The following is a 21,082-nucleotide window of genomic DNA, read 5'->3' on the forward strand; positions in this document are numbered from 1 at the left end:
ATACTTCCTTATTCCTGCAAGAATGGTCATAATTTAAAAATTAAAAAAAAAAAAAAATAGACCTTGGCATGGATGTGGTAAAAAGGCAACACTTTTACACTGTTGGTGGGAATGTAAACTAGTATAACCACTATGGAAAACAGTATGAAAATACCTTCAAGAATTAAAAGTAAAGCTACTATTTCATCCAGCAATCCCACTACTGGATATATACCTAGAGAAAAAGAAGTCATTATATGAAACAGACACTTGCAAACGCATGTTTATAGCAGCACAATTTGCAACTGCAAAAATATGGAACCAGCTTAAATGCCTGTCAACCAACAAGTGGATAAAGAACATGCGATGTATTTATATACCATGGAATGCTACTCAGTTATAACAAAGAATGAAATAATGGCATTTGCAGCAACCTGGATGGAGTTAGAGACTATTATTCTAAGTGAAGTAACTCAGGAATAGAAAACCAAATATCACATGTTCTCACAAGTCGGAGCTAAGCTATGAAGATGCAAAGACATAAGAATGATACAATGGACTTTGGGGACTCTGGGGAAAGGTGGGAGCGGGGATGAGGGACAAAAGACTACACACTGGGTACAGTGTACACAGCTCAGGTGATCAGTGCACCAAAATCTCAGAAATCACCACTAAAGAACTTATTCATGTAACCAAAACCACCTGTTACCCCAAAATTATGGACATAAAATTTTAAAAATAAATAAAATATATTCTAGGAAAATAAAGATGAAATCCTAAAAGAAATAAGAAGGCCGGGCGCGGTGGTTCACGCCTGTAATCCCAGCACTTTGGAAGGCAGAGGCGGGCAGATCACCAGGTCAGCAGATCGAGACCATCCTGGCTAACATGGTGAAACCCCATCTCTACTAAAAATACCAAAAAAATTTAGCCGGGCTTGGTGGCGGATGCCTGTGGTCCCAGGAGAATGGTGTGAACCTGGGAGGCGGAGCTTGTAGTGAGCCGAGATTATGCCACTGCACTCCAGCCTGGGCAACAGAGGAGGACTCCGTCTCAAAAAAAAAAAAGAAATAAGAAGACATCAGATACTAGAATCTGAGGAACTGAGCCAAGGAATGGAATGACAATGTAAAAGGAGACTTACAGTAACAGGTCAAATTTAGAACAAAAAGTCACTGGGTTTCAGGAACAATTCCTTCAAGAAGAGTGGAATGGAAGAGAGCATGAGTAAAAAACTTGATCATTTTCACAAATAAGAAAGTTACATGCTTCTTTTTTGGAGGCTGCAGATCTCAGTGACAATAAGCATGAATCAAACTGCTGGGTTCTTCCTGGTTCCTATACATTGATCTCAGGCAATTTGCTTATCTTCCTTGTGCCTCTTTTTTCTCAGGGATAATAGTATTTACGTCATTGGGTTGTTGAGGATGTAACTTTTCTTTGAACAGTGCTTGAGGCACACATGCAATTACATGCTTGCTATTATTATCATCATTTCCCACAAGAAAAAAGAAAGGCCATCACAAATTCCAAGAAAAAACATAAAAGTGTACTAGACAGTTAAGGTCTAAATATGAGGGAAACTAAAACATGGCATTTTTTTAGTAATAGTGAAAAAAGAGTCCATTGTTGTTAAATTGTACCCACTGAGAAGAAAGGTAATCCACGCACATTACTTTGTTCCGTAATGATTATTACAGAGACATTACTATAACATAAATGAAATGATTATATTATAATAATAATATAAATGCTGTTAATAGTATTTTGAGTTTTAGAATTAACCTACAAACAAAACATAAAGGCTTAATCAGAGCTCAAAGCTGAATATAATATTTGACCTAAAAAATGTAAAAGTAAATATATACTTGACCTAGGGAAGAAGTGTGGAAGAGAGTTGGAAGACAGGATAAAACTGTTAAGATCTTCATCGTATATAAAGGGGAATCAGGAGTTAGTGATTAAAAATGATGGGGGAAAAAGTTAGACATATTATTTCAAGTTGCAAAAATTAACAACAGAAGAAACAAAAAAAGTAACTATAAAAGATCCAGAAGAGGAAAGTGGAGAGAGGCAGGATGTAGAGTGGTATAAACAATCTTTGTTATTGATTTTCAGTAGATAATATTTAAAGTTGATAAATTAAAATCAGCAGTAGAAACTCATTATTTAGAAATATGGAGTTAATCTTATAAGGTATTGAAACCCAAAAACGTTAAACGTGGTTGCCTCTGAAAAGAGGAAATTAGAAAAGGAAGCAAAGAATGAAAGGGCTGTGTGTTCTTATTAGTGTTTCTCTACTATTTGTTTCTAAAATATCACATGGATATTTTTATTTTTAAAAAACTAAAATTTTACAATTTTTACGTAAGATGCTAGTAAATGTATTATGATGAGTAACCTGACTGTGATGTTATGTTGTAATATATATCTTGGGAGACTTTTATTAACCATGAACCTAAATAAAACATGAAATTAAATAAACCATGTAGATGAAGATAAAACTGATAATCCTTTTAATATTTTTAAAATATAAAATGTAGGAATATGCAACAAAATTTGTTATTAATTATGGCCCTAAGTCTGTATTTCTCCATATTTCTTTATATATTATATATATATGTATATATAACATACAAAAATTAATACCTAAGAGATTCTCTAAAGTGACTTTCCCTTGCTAATTCTCTGGTTTAATTTATCTCCATAGTTTCCTAGATAAAAACTACTGAATGATGTCCAAGGCACTCTCAATGCTCAAAGCTAGTCACTCCGGCATGCCCATGAACTCCTGCTCAGTGATTATCAAGAGTCAGTAGTGTTGGTTCCAAACCTGTTTGTGGTAGTTGCTGTTGCAATTATGTAATTTGATTAACCACCATACATAGCATGCTCAAAACAAGCAAAACAAGGTTTTGGTTACATATTAAAAGATTAACAAATGGATATATATTTTTATTTGATAAATTTGAATGTTTAAGTTATACATGTATGATTTTTATGATGCTCTGTCTTAACTGACTTTATAAGTGCTAGTCCTTATCATATTCAATAATCTCTACTGTATTGAAATATCTCCAATAAAGAATATATTATCTTCTCTAATGTCTGCATACATAAAGTTTTACGTAATATCAAAGAGGAAATCAGTTTAACATTTGATCATTTTGAATCCTAAAATTCACTTGAATTTGGGATTTGTAGGAGTATATATACAATTATTAGGACTAATTTGAATTTCTATTAGGTAATTATGGAGTATACAAATTACACCTACCTCAGTTGTATCCTTAAGATAAAGATAGGGTCTAATAGATCTTGATTTTAGATGTTCTTCAACTGGCTCTAAAGAAACAAACTCAAACATAAGTATTTCCATGCTATTAAGTTACTTCTAATTAAACCCAATCAACCATTGTCTCCACTGCAGTAAACTTTTAAGAAATGTGAATGAGTAATTTTATTTGCTTACATATGCATTGCTTGTACATGGTTAGAGCTAAATCTATTTTAGAATAATTTGCCCTAAAAGTGAATTTCTATTAACAGACTATAACTTTCAATTATTTACTATTTTTACAACTATTAACTGTTTATATAATAAAGCTATATTGTATTGGAAAATGATGGATTTCTAAATAAGATAGAATCGTATGTGTTATTCAAAAAATATTTTGGCTAATTCCTTTGAAAAGAGAAATAGAAATAGTCCCTTCTACCTGCATTTCTCTCATATTCAGTTACAAGTTTTGTTGATCTGAATTATCATCCAATGGATATCCTTAAAGTAAGTACGGTTCAGGGGTCAGGCATACAGACTTTGGACTTAGATAGCCTGGGTCCAAATTGCACCTTTTTATGTGAGTTACATAGCCATAGACACAGAAAAGTTACTTAACATCTATGAGTCTTACTTTCCTCATTTGTTAACTGGAAACAATAGCACTTACAGAAATACTTTCAGAGTTAAATGAGATAATAGATGTAACAAATTTAATACGGAGTCTGGTAGTCATTCAATCAATAGTTATTTGTTGATCAACTACTATAAGCCAGGCACTGATGGACTCTGGAATTGTGACTCCTGCCCAATGATGCATACATTTTAGTGGGTAATATGGAAGATTAAAAAAACAAACAAACAAACAAACAAGACATTGGACTGGTGAAGTGACTTACACCTATAACCCCAGCATTTTGGGAGTCCAGGCCAGGTGGATCACTGGAGCCCAGGAGTTCGAGACTAGCCTGGGCAACATGGTGAGACCCTGTCTCTGTCTCTAAAAAAAACTATAAAAATTAGCTGAGTGTGGTGGTGTGCCTGTAGTCTCAGCTACTCAAGAGGCTGAGGTGGAAGGATTACTGAGCCCAGGGAGGTCAAAGCTGCAGTGAGCCGTGATCACACCACTGCATTCCAGTCTGGGCAACAGAGTGAGACCCTGTCAGGAAAAGAAAACCAACAAAAAAACCAAGGGGTGAATAATTGAAATTTATTCTGTAACAGAAATAAACACATTTTGGTGAGGGAGAACCATAAAAGAGGTATATTGTTGATCGGGTAGTCAGAGGAGGCCTCTCTGAACAGATGACATTTAACCAAAATATGCAAATAAGCTGTAAGCAGCATGAATAGAGTATCAGAGTGTTTAGGCAGAGGTGAAAATATATATTCCTCTCAGGAAATCTGGCAGTTGTACTGAAAAGAGGCTAATGAAGTTGCAATTTATTTATTTTGAGATGGAGTCTTGCTCTGTCGCCCAGCTGGAGTGCAGTGGCACCATCTCGGTTAACTGCAGTCTCCACCTCCTGGCTTCAAGTGATTCTTATGCCTCAGCCTCCCAAGTAGCTGGGATTACAAGCGTGCACCACCACACCTGGCTAATTTTTGTATTTTTAGTAGAGATGGGGTTTCACCATGTTGGCCAGGCTGGTCTCGAACTCCTGACCTCAAGTGATTTGCCTATCTTGACTTCCCAAAGGTCTGGGATTACAGGTGTGAACCATCCCATCTGGTTGAAGATGCAATTTAAATGAAGGCCAGGGAGGTAGGAAATGAGGTTGAATACACACACAAAAGTCACAATAGACAGGTCTTTGTTTCTTTCTTCTTTTTTTTTTTTAGATGGAGTTTCACTCTTGTTGCCCAGGCTAGAGTGCAATGGTGCAATCTCAGCTCACTGCAACCTCTGCCTCCCTGGTTCAAGGGATTCTCCTGCCTCAGCCTCTCAAGTAGCTGGGATGACAGGCATGTATGATCATGCCCAGCTAATTTTGTATTTTTAGTAGAAACAGGGTTTCACCATGTTGGTCAGGCTGGTCTCAAACTCTTGACCTCAAGTGATCCACTTGCCTTGGCCTCCCAAAGTGCTGGGATTACAGCCATGAGCCACTGTGCTCAGCCAGGCCTTTGTAAGGAGTACAAATTTCATACTAAGTACAGTGAGAAGCCACTGAAGAGGCTTTAATCAGGATCAGCCTACTTTTAAAAGATCTCTGTATGATTTAAGGAAAGAAAATGGATTAGAGATTTCTGTTACCATTATGGAAGGTCAGATAATTAGTACCAGCCCTCCTGCTGAAAACATCTTAAAAGGCTAGATGGACTATTTTTTAAAGTCTAAAGAGAATCATAGACTTAAAAGATGATAAGGGACCCCTGGTCTTAAATCTAGGAGAAGATAAGAACTCAGATAGGTAAGCCCAATATGCCACGCCACTTTTTCTCTGAGGGTATTTGTGATGTGAAAGTAAGATCAAGTTTTGCAAGCTTCATGGCTTGAGATATAAAAAAACAAAAAGCTGGCCAAAGGTCCAAAGTTTTGGTATTTAATATGTTCTCCACTTGCCTTCCCCGACAAAAAAAACCCACACCTATTCATTTTACCTGGAATCCAAAAGGGTTACATCCTTAGGGTGAACTAGAATAGTTAAGCTTGCCACCTGGATGTTTTAGGGAAAGTGACGCCTTGAATGCTTTGGTATGTTCTGACAAGTACTGCCTCCAGATACCTGGCATAAACAGTAAAAAAAAAAAAAAAAAAAAAAAAAAAAAAAAAAAAAAAAGGAAAAAGAAAAAAAATCTTTTCTGGAGTAAGGTACCATCATCCTAGTTCTCAAATTGTTCCTATAGATAATTTTCCAAATAGTGTCCAGCACACATTCAAAGATAATAAGACACGTAAGGAAATATGACATCATGAAAGTGAATCATGAGAAGTAAAATAACAGTGTGTATAACAAATCCTTTAAGAAATCAGGTTATGAAGCACAATAGAAAAATTATGCAACATGGGGTGATGTGGAGTCAAGAAGCCTCAGTTAAGAAGGTTGATGAGAATTTTGCAATGGAATGACTGCTTGATAACGCCAGAGAAAGAAAAACTAAGGCAACATGAAATGTTCAAATTCTCTGAGAACTGATAATGCTGATTCTTAGCTCACAGATTCCTAAAATTTTTCTTTTTTTTTTTTTTTTGAGACAGAGTCTCGCTCTTGTCGCCTAGGCTGGAGTGCAGTGGCATGATCTCAGCTCACTGCAACCTCTGCCTCCTGGGTTCAAGCGATTCTTCTGCCTCAGCCTCCTGAGTAGCTGGGATTACAGGCATGCACCACCACACCACGCTAATTTTTGTACTTTTAGTAGAGATGGGGTTTTGCCATATTGGCCAGGCTGGTCTCGAACTCCTGACCTCAGGTGATCTACCCGCCTCAGCCTCCCAAAGTGCTGGGATTACAGGCGTGAGCCACGGCGCCCACTCAGCCAGATTCCTAAAATTTCTAACCTGAAAGTAGGTTTCTATTAAGCAAGCTGGTCATACTTGACTTTTAAAAAACAACAACAAGCAAATTCTCAGTGTTGAGCTGAAAGGAAACTCAGAGATTTTCTTTCTAGAAGAAAAAAACACATAACCCTATAAACATAAAAATATATTCCTATTTTGTGAATTGTATAAATTGTCCATTCTGATATTTAATATCTCTTCTTACTAAATTCTTTTTTATAGTTCATGGAAATGCTTTTGACAGAGACATCAAATTATCAAGAACTTTTAAGACACACATCAATAAAGTAAATAAAGCACCCATTAATAAATCAAAGAAGTAAATATGTTACACAAAGCATTACCTGTTGACTCACATTCTTTATTTTTTATATTTGTTTGAACAAAGAATGGTCTTAAATTTGACTTTTCAAAATCACTCTTTCTACGTTCAGGCTCACATTTGAAAGAGGCATGCCTGGAAGAAATAAAAATTAATTTAAATTAATGAGAAAATTTACAAAATAAATCTAATAAATAAATTTGGAGAAATGTGGTGAAGTCCTAGTTACACAGACTTGGATGTTATGTTAATGTTATCATAGTAGAAAGTGCAAAGCATTGGACTGCTTAAATAGGAGCTGAAAATACTAGTTTTAGTCATTTAAAGTAGAGGGGGATATAATCCAGTCCCACACTTTAACTGTTGTCTATAGGCCGATGTCCCAAATTTACAGTCCGGACTCTAACCTCTTCTCTGAACTTCAGATTTACATATCCAACTGCCCACATGACTCCTGCACTTAGCTTAATTGTAAGTATCTTGAACTTAACATATTCAAAGCCAAATTCTTGATTCTACCCGCTTCCTGATCTTCTCCTCACCCAGGTTTCCCCATCTCCAGTCAACCAGAGGCTTAGGCCAAAAAGTCTGCAGACATCTTTTATTTCTCTTTCTCTCTTTTTCCACTCCCAACCTATCAGCAAATATTACTGTGTCTTTCTTTGAAATAGATTCCAAATCCAAACACCTCTTTCCTCATTGCTCCCATCCAAGTCCAAGATCCCTTTATTTTTCATCTGAACTGCTTCCATATGTCTCTAGCTTTCTTCTGTTTGCTTTCCCTGCTATTATGCTTGTCCTCAACATTCTCTTCACAATACAGCCATAGCAACACTTGTAAAATACAAATGTGACTATCATTTCCTTCAATTGTTTCCTATCAAACTTGAGTAAAATTCAAAATGCTCCCTAACAGACAGAAACTTTTCCCGCAGTTCTCATTTCTAAGTAGCAGAATTTCCACTGATTGCCACTCCAGGCCCCTCTCTGCATACCCCTTCACCTCTCACCTCCACATGAACGCTGAGCAAAGTTTCTAGCTGTTCGGTTCAGGGAAAGGAATTTAGGCTCCACTTAAGGACTTTGCTCTTTCCTCTGCCTGTAGTATTCTCCCCACAAGGGGTTGACGTGGCCTACTCCTTCATTTCAGTCTCCACTCACATTTCCACCTCAGAAAGATCTTTCCAGCCCACCCCACTTCCCCCATCTAAAATAGTAATCCCTGTTCCTCTACAGCATTCATCACTGGTGAATTTACATTATATATTCGTTTATTTAATTTATTATCTGTCTCCTCACCTTATCCTAGATTGTAAACTCTGAGGGCAGACTACTTATGTGTTTTATTCACTGTAGTATTTTAGCACCTATAGCATGACTGGTACATAGCACATGTTTAATATTCATTGAATGCCTAATAGGCCGGGTGCAGTGGCTAATGCCTATAATCCCAACACTTTGAGAGGCTGAGGCAGGTGGATCAACTGAGGTCAGGAGTTCAAGACCAGCCTGGCCAACATGGCGAAACCCCATCTCTAGTAAAAATACAAAAATTAGCCGGGTGTAGTGACATGTGCCTGTAGTCCCAGCTACTCAGGAGGCTGAGGCAGGAGAATTACTTGAATCCAGAAGGCAGAGGTTGCAGTGAGCTCAGATAGTGCCGCTGCACTCCAGCCTGGGCGACAGAGAGAGATTTTGTCTCAAAAGAAAAAAAAAATTATTGAATGCATAGGATTTTTGGTAAATTTTTATTAACTTTCCTATCATCTTATACTTTTTAATGGGTTTTTAGTTTATTCTCTCTTTTAATAAATAATTATGTAATCTTCATAAAATAATTTATATGTTCCTTCAAAAAAATGTATCTTATGTTCTTATTTAATATCGTTGGGGAGGACTTCTAGAAGAGTGTAGTATACTAGTGAGAATGGGCATTGTTCTGTTTCTAACTTGAATGAGAATGAGTCAAGGGTTTCTAAGGATGATGCTGGCTATACAGTCTTGTTAAGCAGGTAATATTTTATCTTTATCTTAAAAATACTTATGTTGCTAAAGTATTTTTTTCAAATTCATTTGCAAAGTATATAAAGATATTCAGATATGAATTTCCTTGTGGTAAACCAAAGAGCATAGGCTTTGAAGTTAGACCTTACTTTGCATCTTGACTCTATGTGACCTTCCATAGAATATTGAATACTATGAATCTCAGTCCTTCATATGTCAAATAAGGCTAATAGTTACCTCAAGGGATTGTTGTAAGAATTATGTAAAATAAAGTTTAGAAAGTGATCAACAAAATGTCATAGAGATAAATGAGGATACTGATTCTTATTCCTGAAATTTACTCCACTTAGTCATAGTGGAGTAATATTTATTTAATATAGTTTTGGATTTCATGTTGTTAAAATAAGTTGTTGAGTGGCAATTATTCCGTTGCCTTAGAATTGGTAACCAGGTGACTTTTTACTCCATAGCTGAGTAAAAAGGAGCAATACATACTCTATATTCTACAAAGATCGACCAATACTTGGAGCAAGAGATTCTTTTAGGCCTTCAAATAAAAGAAAACTGGTGAGGGAAAAAAGAAAAATATCAGAATTGTGAGTCACTGACCTGTTAGGGTCTGCTGTGGCTTTTTCCTCTTTTCTCTGTACATCTGTTAGACACCACACTTGCTGATCCGCCCCATGTCAAATTTGGAGAGGGTAAAATTAAGCAGGTAAAGTAGGCACCCTGCAGTACACTGTTTGGCATGGCCAGGATATCTGAGTTTCTGAGGAAATGCTGTAGACTGAATGTTTGTGTCCCCCTCAAATTCAAATGCTGAAGCTTAAATCTTTAATGTTATGGTATTTGGAAGTGAGAGCTTTGGGAGATAATTAGGTTATGAGGGCATAGCCTCATGAAAAGGATTTGTGTTCTTTTAAGAAGAGTTGGTCTAACTCCTTCTCTCCCTCTCTCTTTATCTGCCTTTCTGTCTATTTCCTCCTGACGTGAAGATACAAAGAAACAGCCATCTGCAAACCAGGAAGAACACCCTCACCAGACACCCAATCTGCTGGAACTTTGATCTTGCACTTCCTGGTCTCAAGAACTGTGAGAAATAAATTTCTGTTGTTTAAGCCACCCAGGCTATGGTGTGCTATTGTAGCAGCCCATACTAAGACAGAAATTAGTAATGAGCAGTGGGGTGCTGCTGTAACAAATACTTGAAAATGTGGCAGTGGCTTTGGAATTGGTTAATGGGTAGAGGCTGGAAGAGTTTGGAAGTACATACTAGAAAATGCTGACATTGCCAAGAAGGAGATATTAAAGGTGACTTTGGTGAGGGCTCAAAAAGAAAAGAGAAAAGCTTCCATTTTCTTAGAGAATACATAAGTAATTATGAATAAAATGTTGGTAGAAATATGGATGGTAAGGGCCATTCTGATGAGATCTCAGATGGAAGTAAAGAACATGTTATTGGAAACTTGAGGAAAGGTGGTCATTGTTATAAAATGGCAAGTAACTTGGCTTGTGTTTGTGTTTTAGTATTTTGCAGAATGTAGAAATTGCAGGCAATGAAACTGGATAGTTAGCTGAGGTTAGTTCTAAGCAAAGTGTTGAGGAGTGACTTGGTTCCTACTGATGTTTATAGTAAAATGCAAGAGGAGAGAAATTAATTGAAGATGAAATTGTTAAGGAAAAAGGAACCAGAAATTAAAGATTTGAAAAATTTTCAGTCTGCCCATATTACAAAAAATGAGAAAGTATGCTTGGGAGAGAACACTAAAGGTATGGTAAGTTGACCATTTGATAGGTAGGTCAGTGTGGATGTGTACCAGGGACCAAATCAGCCATCTCAACAGAAGCCAGGAATAGAGATAGGATTATACCAGCAGAAACACTGCCAGCTGGGACTAAGGGAAACAGAGAAAATGGGACAAAATGAAAGAAGACTGTTGCACTTCTTAGATTCTACAGGACCAGACCATACAGCTATTATACGCAGCTGTTCAGCTATAAATGTGCACTATTTTTCAAGACAAGGGAAGAAGGACCTCAAAAGCAATTCAAAGATGATCAGGGTTGCCACTCCCACAACAGGCCCAGAGGGCATGTACTCAGGGGACAGGGCTGCCTCCATTTCTGTTTCAAAGGGTAAGATCCCCGCCCAGTGAGGCCATGGATGTGCAACTCCCACCAGACAGAGCTTCAGAGGCGAGACCACTGCCCAAGTGGGTTCTGGAGGCAGGACTACTAGTCTACTGAATCTAGAAGGCAGAGCTTTAAGCCAAAGAGGATTATTCTCAAACCTTAGGATCTCATAGAGTTTGCCTTGCATGGTTTTAGAATTACTTGGAACCTGTCATTTCTCCCTTCTTTCTTATCTCTCCCTTTTGGAATGAGAATGTCTATCCTACACCCATCCCATCAATGTAGCTTGGAAACATACAAGTTGTTTGCTTTCACAGGTTCACAATTGGAGAGAAATTTTGTTTCAGGATACTGTTACCTCAGGTCTCATCCATATCTGATTTAGATGATACTTAGATGAGAGTTTGGACTTAAGAGTTGATGGTGAACCAGTTAAGACCTTTGGGTCTATTGGGATGGGATGAATGTATTTTTCTTGTGAGAAAGATATAAATTTGGAGGGGACAGAGGTGGAATTCTACAGACTGAATATCTGTATCCCCTTCAAATTCATATATTAAAGTCTAAATCCCCAAAGTTATGCTTTTTGGGAGGTGCGTCCTTTAAGAGGTAATTAGGTCATGCGGGTGTAGCCTCATGAATGGGATTAGTGCCCTTACAAGACATGAGAGAGGTGCTATCTCTCTCTCTCTTTCTCTCTGCCATATGAAGATACAATAAGAAGACAGCTGTCTGCAAAGCAGGAAGAGTGTCCTCACCAGACACTGATCTTAGACTTCCTAGCCTTTAGAACTATGACAAATAAATTTCTGTTATTTAAACCACCCAGAGTAAGGTATTCTTTATAGCAGCTTGAACTGACTAATATAGGAGGTCAAATGGATACTGAGATAGTAACTGTGTTTGAGTCATTTTGCTGATACTCCACCCAGATTGCTGACTGCAAGTTTGGGAATCCTTTGCAGAAGAAATTGTGGCGTATATTGGCGAGTATAGGAGTTGATGAAGAATTTGAAGAGTTGTAGCTGAAGGAAGCTCTCCTTGGTTGGAGAATGGGTTCCTCTGAGGATCTCTCACATGTGCTCTTTATGACTAAAGTTGGCCAGAAAATGATTGATGACTAACGAAAAAGTTGGAAAAGTTAATAAGAAATTTTGTCTTCTCTCGCCCTCCTCCTTTACTCCCATACAGGGGGGTGTGCTGGTAAATTTTTAATAACCTTGCCTTTGGGTGTAGTTCTAATGTGGACTTTTACTCATTCATCAATAGCGTAAGCTACTTCTTTGTTGAACCAAATAATAGTTTTTGAGTATTTCCTTATTTTTTGTGCTATTCAAAGCATAATGGCTATAGGTAAGGCATACTTTTTTTGGTAAGACTTACTTTTAAGTTTAATCTTCATCATTAACATTTTCTTCCTCACCTTCTTAAATCTAGATAGACAACTCAAGCCTTGATTTGTAGTGTTTGCCAATTGCTGTGGTGTAAATACTCCCATTGTCAATTCCTACCAAGGTGATATAATTAAATGTGAAATTTGGAAGAGATACGTAGTAGCATACTTTTATACAAATTTCTACCATATGAATATAATAGATGTAAATAACTTCAAAACCATGGATAATAGTAAAATGTACAATAATTAGGAAGTGATGAGTTCTGAGTATTATCTTTACTTTTAGTATGCCATTGAATTTTAAGTTTACATAATTTAATTTTTAATGGTGAGGGTTGAATAAACATCTCACAAAATTGCTGAAAATTCAACCAGCAGCTCTAATAAGTTGGTAGGAGTTGGCTTTAGCACACCACTGTACCCATATCAGAGAAAAAAGAAATTAGAAGAAGAGTGAGGAGGAGGTGTGCTACAAGAGGACCATATCAATCTGCTACTTTCAGATGAGGGAACAAGAAGAATCAAATTGCTGACCATACCCCTCTCCATTTCAGCTTCTCCAGTGTCACTAGACTGGCTTGTATAGGGAAGGGAAAGCCATGACGTGGGGTAAGATTAAAATACTAAGTTGGACAGACTTTTAATAACCAAAGTGATCAGGGCGAAATTAGAGAAATATAAAACTGCTTTATTATTATTATTATTTTTGAGATAGAGTTTCACTCTTGGCGCCCAGGCTGGAGTGCAATGGCGCGATCTCGGCTCACTGCAACTTCCACCTCCAGGGTTTAAGCTATTCTCCTGTTTCAGCCTCCTGAGTAGCTGGGATTACAGGTATGCACCACCATGCCCAGCTAATTTTTGTCTTTTTAATAGAGACGGGGTTTTATCATGTTGGCCAGGCTGGTCTCGAACTCCTGACCTCAGGTGATCAGGCCACCTCGGCCTCCCGAAGTGCTGCGATTACAAGTGTGAGCCACCATGCCCTGCTTTATGTTTTTATGTTGCTGAATCAAGAATACGCAATGAAATAGTTAAAACTAACATTTTTTTTTTATTTTATGTTTCTTTAAAAATCTATATTTGCTTTCTATTCTTGTGGTCAGACTTAAGGATCAAATCTACCTTTGCAAAAAAGAACTGAGAACTGTTCCACCTTTGTCTGTGTTCCAAAACTATTTAAATAGTTCTTTGAAACTACAAAGAAACTCACCCTTGACACAGCTTCAAAGTGGTACTTTTGTAAAAGAATTCTTTGACTGCTTCCTCAAATTTTTCTACATTTATTGATCTATTTATGTTTTCTTTTTTGTTGAGATTTTTCCCTTTCATATTTTCCCAAAAGTTCATCCATTATTACACACGTGTCAAGCAATGTAGTTACACAAAGCATTCATTATAATTATTTTAATGTCTTCCATATCCATGGCTATAACTTCTTCTTTATTACCAATATTGTGCTTTTATGTTGCCATTGTTTTCTCTTCAATTTTCCAAACTGTGGTCATTTTATCATTCTTTTGGGAGGTGTTAAACATACTAAGTTTCCCAAGTACTCTTAAAAGTTCAGTGTGCTAGGCCGGGTGCAGTGGCTCACGTCTGTAATTCTAGCACTTTGGGAGGCCAAGGTGGGTGGATCACCTGAGGTCAGGAGTTCGAGACCAGGCTGGCCAACATGGTGAAACTTTGTCTCTACTAAAAATACAAAAAATTAGCTGGGTGTGGGGGCACATGGCTGTAATCCCAGCTACTCGGGAGGCTGAGGCAGGAGAATCGCTTGAACCCAGGAGAAGGAGGTTACAGTGAGCCGAGATCATGCCACTGCACTCCAGCCTGGGTGGCGACAGAGCAAGACTCTGTCTCAAAAAAAAGTTCAGTGTGCTTAGGAGAGGAAAGCCAAAGTTTGGTGAGTGTACTGGGAGACTGACAGCTTTTCTTTTTTTTAGTCCTCCAACAAACGTATACTTAACATGGTTTATAAGAAATGTATTGAATTAAAAACTAAGTGTTATACATTTGATTTATAAGATTAATTATATATAAATCCTGTCCTCAACTGATCTTGACTTTTCTTTCTAGTTTATATAGTCTTTTGTCATATTTTTTAAAGTTTCCATTTTATTATATAGATTAAGTTTTTTGATTTGGCTGAGGTGTAACTAAATTATAAATCCTGCTTTCTAGAAGCAGATAGAATTGTAGGATAGATAAAATGGATATATAGTTTTCTTCTAGGCTGACAGGGACCTGGATAAGGGTGTTCTATAACACCCTCACTGAGGACTGAGCTACAATTACTTTTACCACAGTTTTTAAGGAGGATCCAAGTATGAGTTATTCTACTCCTAAGCTTCCCTCGAAGTAAGTGTTAAAAACTACTGGGTCTGAGATTTGACCCTACTTACCAGCTAACAAGTTCACCTGGCAGTTTCATCAATGCTGGCAGAAGATATGAGACTCTTGGATCAGAGACAAAGGATGATTAATTACTCAACAATAAGAGTGTCCATATTGACCAGGCATGGTGGCTCAGGCCTATAATCCCAGCACTTTGGGAGGCTAAGGAGAGTGTACCTCTTAAGGACAGGAGTTCAAGATCAGGATGGCCAACATGGCGAAACACCGTAGCTACGAAAAATACAAAAAATTATCCAGGCGCAGGGGTACACACCTGTAATCCCAGCTACTCGGGGGAAAGGAGAATCTCTTGAACCTTGAAGCAGGATAATCTCTTGAACCCAAGAGAGGGAGGTTGCAGTGAGCCAAGATTGTGCCACTGCACTCCAGCCTGGGCGAAAGAGCAAGACTCTGTCTCAAAAAAAAAAAAAAAAAGAAACGAAAAGAAAAAAAGGAGTAGCCAGATTATCATCTTCTGCACCAGTTCTCTGAGCTAGGAATAAAAATTGTGTTCCTAAAACCAAACATCATATGTTCTCACTGATATGTGGAAGCTAAGCTATGAGGACGCAAAGGCATAAGAATGATGCAATGGACTTTGGGGACTTGTAGGAAAGGGTAGGAGGGGGATGACGGATAAAAGACTACAAATAGGGTGCAGTGTACACTGCTCTGGTGATGGGTGCACCAAAATCTCAGAAATAACCACTGAAGAACTTACTCTTGTAACCAAATACCACCTGTACCCCAATAACCTATGGGGAAAAAAATGTTCCTAGCTCTAGGTTCTCATAGAAAATGAGAAATAGAATTCGGAATTATAAATGTGGTGGGCTCACCAGTACAAGATCATAAATCTGTTTTTTGTAAATTTTATTGGTTTGTCCTTTTGCATTAAAAAAATTGATCCCCTCTTCCCTCTGCCTGTTTTTGCTCTTACATTTTAAAAAAGTCCTGTGAAATTATACCCTGTCTTAGTTGAACTAAGGGAAGTATAGATTAAGGCCTTGATTTTGAGTTGCATAGGCTGGAATTATAGGAAGGTGACTGCTTATCACTGGAACAGGTCATTGAAATGGCACTTTCATGAAAAGGAAAGAAATCCATGGGAAGGGTAAAGCTCAGATGGAAGCGTGGGGTTGCTCTGAAAGCTCCCCCTTCCCAACTGGAAATTGCTTATGGAAATTCTTTGGAATGTTTTATGTTTTTATAGAAGGCAGCTTTGAGAAAGAATCCCAGAGCTTTCATTGTGGCATCACAGAATAATTTTTAAAATATTTTTTCTGTAATAAGATACCCAGCTTGGGATCTTTATTTTATTCATATTTAATTTTAATTTGGGAAAATACTCTTCCTTGTAATTTTCTCAGAAAAAAAAATACATAGGTAGATTACTTTCTAAAACCTTTCATTTCCAAAAAAAACTCTTTTGTTCTCATGCATAAATGATGTTTCATACAAACAGAGGATTCCTCAATTGCCATGCTGTTCAAAAGTTGAAAATAATTTACTGTTTTCTAGCCTCAGAGATGCAGAGAGATCTATAAAACTGATTTTGTTTGCTTTCCTTTGTAATTAACTTGTTTTTTCTGCCTTTTGAATTAAGTAATTTTACCATAAGTTGAGCACCTGGTGACCTTTTTGATCTGAAACTTCAAGTCTATCTTCAAACTATGGGCATTTTTTTTCTAATATTACTTTGATTATTTCCTAACTATCTGTCTCTCTCTCTCTTCTAATTTATGTATTAAGTACATATTTACATATTGAGTATCCCAAACCATACTAAATGTTTCTTGTCAATAGGACTTCCATTTTTTTTGTATTTGCTAGATTGTGCCTCTATTATTGACCCAGTTTTCACCAATATTCTATTTTTTTTAAGTTTTTTTTTTTTTTTTTTTTGAGACAGGGTCTTACCCTGTCACTCAGGCTGGGGTGCAGTGGTGTAGTCATAGCTCACTGCAGACTTTAAGTGCTGGTCTCAAGCAGTCCTCCTGACTCAGCCTCCTGAGTAGCTGGGATTACAGGTGTGAGCCACCAGACTCAGCTTGTATTCTATTTTTAATTTTTCTTTGTAGCTGTTGGTTCAGAAGTGCTTATTTTTAATGTCTTTTTCCCCCTGATTATTTCTATCCTTAAGAGACATATTGTCTAAAGTTTTCTTCTGTTCTTTCCATTAAGTCAGACTCATTAGGAGCCACCCGTTCTGATTGTTTGGCTTCATCTCCCTCCTTCAAATAAGAGTCCCTTTCAATGATCCGTGATTTCTCTTTGACTACTCTTTATGGCAAGTGTAGGTTCCTTCCACACCTCAGAAGCTCAGGCTATTTCAGTCTCAGGTAATATCAGACAGTGACAGAGACGATCCATTTGTAATGAATAAGTGGCAAATAGGCTGTCATATTGGGATCTCTTGACTGAGGGAGTGCGAAATAAAGAGGCCTGTAGTAGTGCTTCTTAAACTGCTAGCTGTGTGTCAGAATCACATGGAGTGCTTTGAAAAAACGTTTGCACCCAGACCAAAAGTCAGCATACTCATCCTATAGTCAGCCCTGCAGAACCCCTGAATACAAAAATTTGGCCCTCCACATATACGTGGTTTCTTATCCTGCAAATACTGTATTTTTAATCTGTGCTTGGTTGTAGATGCAGAACCTACCAATATGGAGGCCTGAATGCATTTATTGAAAAAAACCCACATATAAATGGAACCAAGTAGTTTAAACCCATGTTGTTCAAAGGTCAACTATATTACACTAAATAGCAATTTGGGTTCACTTCTGGAAATAGAAGCTGGTGGTTTGGACTAGTTATCCCTCTGAGAACAACTAGAAAGCTGGACAAAATATCAAAATATTTGAGTATACCCGAGAGCTCCCAAAGCAGTAAGGATTTGGGGGGCCAAGAGCTGTAAGAAGAGTGAAGCTCAGGTAAGAATGGCATTTGGACTTGCATGTTTGTCAATTCCAAATCAGCAGGAGAGATCAAAAAGCCCTGTGTTGCTTTTAGCAAACTTATAGGGCTATGGAAACAAAACTGAAATTCAGGACCCACAGAAGAAAGGCCCCAGAATACCCTTCGGACTTGGGTTGGGACCCCAAAGGTTTATAGTTCGTAACCTGTTTAATGGAGAGCAATAAATAGACAAGCCCTCAAAAGAATAGAAGTCTAGTGTTGAATGATCTCTACCCGATCTAGGATTGCGAATGCCCCTAGCCTAGTCACTTGCCAAAAACCAGGACAAATTTTCTCTGGAGAAGAAACCATCTAGAGCTTCAAATATCTATACTTTTACAATGGCATTGTCCCATTCTCGATAAAAAATAACCAGGCATGTGAGGAGATAATACAATAAGCTTCTAAACAACAACAACAAAAGGTAACAGACAGGGACCCACAGGGGACTACACAAAATAACAATGCTTGATATGTCCAGAGAATTAAACAGTAATTTACAACATCTGTTATATTTCTTCATTTTTGCATAAATTAATTGGGTTCTTATATTTTTAAATATAGCAAAGAATTAATATGTTTTACTATGTTAAAAAGTTGTATTTGGGGTTTTTTTTAGATAGAGTCTTGCTGTGTTGCCCAGTAGATAGAGTCTTGCTGTGTTGCCCAGGCTAGAGTGCAGTGGTGTGATCATAGCTCTCTGTAGCCTCAAACTCGTGGGCTCAAGCAATCCTCCTGCCTCAGTCTCACAAGTAGCTGGAACTATAAGTGTGCACCACCACGTCTGGCTAATTTAAAAAAAAAAAATTGTTTTCAGTAGAGACAGGATCTTACTGTGTTGCCCAAGTTGGTCTCAAACTCCTGGGCTCAAGCAATCCTCCCATCGCATCCTCCCAAAGTGCTGGGATTACAGGCATGAGCCACAGCCGCCCAGCCAAGTGTTCTATTTTATTAAACAAAAATTATACAGGGAGTGTTAAAACTATGAGTGTTACCAGGAACTGTATCTTTTGATTGAATTCACCAATATCTAAGGAAGTTTGTTTCAGTCTGAGGAATAGTACAAAACTGCTGCATGAGGAAAGCTACTGAGAGACAGGCAGGTAGTAGATAGGAGTGGTCTTAGATGCAGATGCTATAGTTCACATAGGCTGCTGCTTGGACTTAGCTACATATTCAAGATCATCATCTCAATTATTTCAAACAAATTTTATTTCCTTTGGCTAGAGTTATATCCTAATTCTTGTGTAAATTCTTGAACGTTTTACGTTCTTTTTTATTTTTTGCTGGTGTTGGACACATGGTTTTTGCTTGTGTTAGACATATGGATATTGATCAAACCGAATGTACTTGGTCTTTGGATCTTAGAAATATGTGCCTCTTTGCTTTTTATACTTAAGACTCTGGCTTTGCCGCTAGCCCCAAACATCCCAGTCATCCAGGTTACACTTAAAAGGAGCGTTGCTCAGTTATTGATGGGTTATATTGTCACTAACACAAGATCAACGATGCCTGTACAAGCTATTTAGAAAATAATCTTATCAGGCAGGAAAGGGATAGCAACAGTATCATCCTGGGAAATACTGCCATAAAACATTGCATGTTACCTTTAAATGTGCCTAATGAGTCATTAGCCATATACTATACTGCTACACAAAGGCATATATATATAATATGTAAATACAAAATGCAAAAATCATAATATGACATACATTTTCCCTTCTCCACATTCTCAACTTCCATTTTATGCAATGTTTTTCTATGTATTTCTAAAATATTCCATTTCACTATGGATAATTCTATAAATTATTTGGAAGCAGAATTATTGGCTGTGTCTACACAAAAAATAAAGTAGTAATGTAAGAAGTTTGTGATAAAGCTAAATTGTGTAAACTACCGATATGTATTTACTTGTGCTAGAAACAAACTCCTTTGTCTTATCTTAGAGTTCTACATGGAAACATGTTCTGATATCCTGGTAAATCAAGAATAACAAAAATCTGAGTGAGCTGTATTTTGTGCCAAAATCAGAATACTTGATTCTGATTATGAAAATGACAGATATTAGCTACACAAATAATGTTTTTTTACTTTAGATTCAGACTTACTTGTCCAGCTTTCTTCCAGATAGCTCTATCTGAATTTCCCATGGGCATCTAAAACTTAACATCTACAAAATAAATCCCAGCCCTTCTCACTTTGATCCTCTTGTCCACCCCAATCTCCTTTTCCTCACTTGGTCTCTGCCTAAGTACAAAGCACTACAATGCACCTAGTCACCAAGCCCCAAAGCTTGCAGTCATCCTATTGAATGGGGTACAGTAGTGATGAAGAACACAGGCTCTGAAATCAGATTCTAAGGTTCAAATCCAGGCTTGCAACTTGTTAGCTGTGTGACCTTGAGCAAATTGTTTAACCTCACCCATCTGTAAAACTGCACTAAAACATTGGGCTAAAAAAGTTTGTTTCACTCTGAGCAATAATACAAAACTGCTGCATGAAGAAAGCTACTTGGAGACAATCAGGTGGTAGGTCTTAATCAGAACACTTACATGAAAATGTAAGTAAGTAGGAGTAGTCTTAGATGCAAATGTCATGGTCTGTTTATTTGTTTTTTGAGATAGTCTTGCTCTATTGCCCAGGCTGGAGTGCAATGGCGTGATCTCAGCTCACAGCAACCTCTGCCTCCCGAGTTCAAGCAATTCTCGTGCTTCAGTCTCCCCAGTAGCTGGGACTACAGGCATGTACCACCAAGCCCAGCTAATTTTTTAAAAATGTATTTTAGTAGAGATGGGGCTTCACCATGTTGCCCAGGCTGGTCTCAAACTCCTGACCTCAGGCTATCCACCCACCTCGGCCTCCCAATGTGTTAGGATTACAGGCATGAGCCACCGTGCCCAGCCCACAAATGTCACAGTGCTCATGTAGGCTGCTTAGTGTATAGTGTCATACCTGCTGCCTAACTAAACTATATGTGAAAATCAAGGTCACATAGCTAACAAATGGCAAGGCTGGATTTAAACCTTAGCAGTCTGATTTCAGAGCCTGTGCTCTTCATCACTACTGTACCCCATTCAATAGGATGACTGTGAGCTTTTGGGCTTGGTGACT

At 37.6% G+C, this 21,082-nt stretch overlaps 1 protein-coding gene across 2 annotated transcripts in view; it reads right to left on the reverse strand.

Moving 5' to 3' along the window:
* LOC105508077 (chromosome unknown open reading frame, human C1orf141) overlaps positions 1-21,082 on the reverse strand; it is a 61,381-nt gene that overhangs the window by 28,757 nt on the left and 11,542 nt on the right. The window contains exons 5-7 of one of the 2 annotated variants that reach the window (XR_001001202.1): positions 7,106-7,218; positions 5,330-5,472; positions 3,257-3,324 (exon numbers count right to left, since the gene is read on the reverse strand). Coding sequence is in view for 1 of the 2 variants with exons in the window: in XM_011936871.1 (XP_011792261.1) it covers positions 3,257-3,324; positions 7,106-7,218 (181 nt within the window). In the remaining variant the exon portion in view is untranslated. The remainder of the gene's footprint in view (positions 1-3,256; positions 3,325-5,329; positions 5,473-7,105; positions 7,219-21,082) is intronic. The other variant, XM_011936871.1, reaches the window with a different exon arrangement.

The sequence above is a fragment of the Colobus angolensis genome, unplaced genomic scaffold (assembly GCF_000951035.1).
Source record: "Colobus angolensis palliatus isolate OR3802 unplaced genomic scaffold, Cang.pa_1.0 Scaffold158, whole genome shotgun sequence".
In the NCBI taxonomy this organism is placed as follows: domain Eukaryota; kingdom Metazoa; phylum Chordata; class Mammalia; order Primates; family Cercopithecidae; genus Colobus; species Colobus angolensis.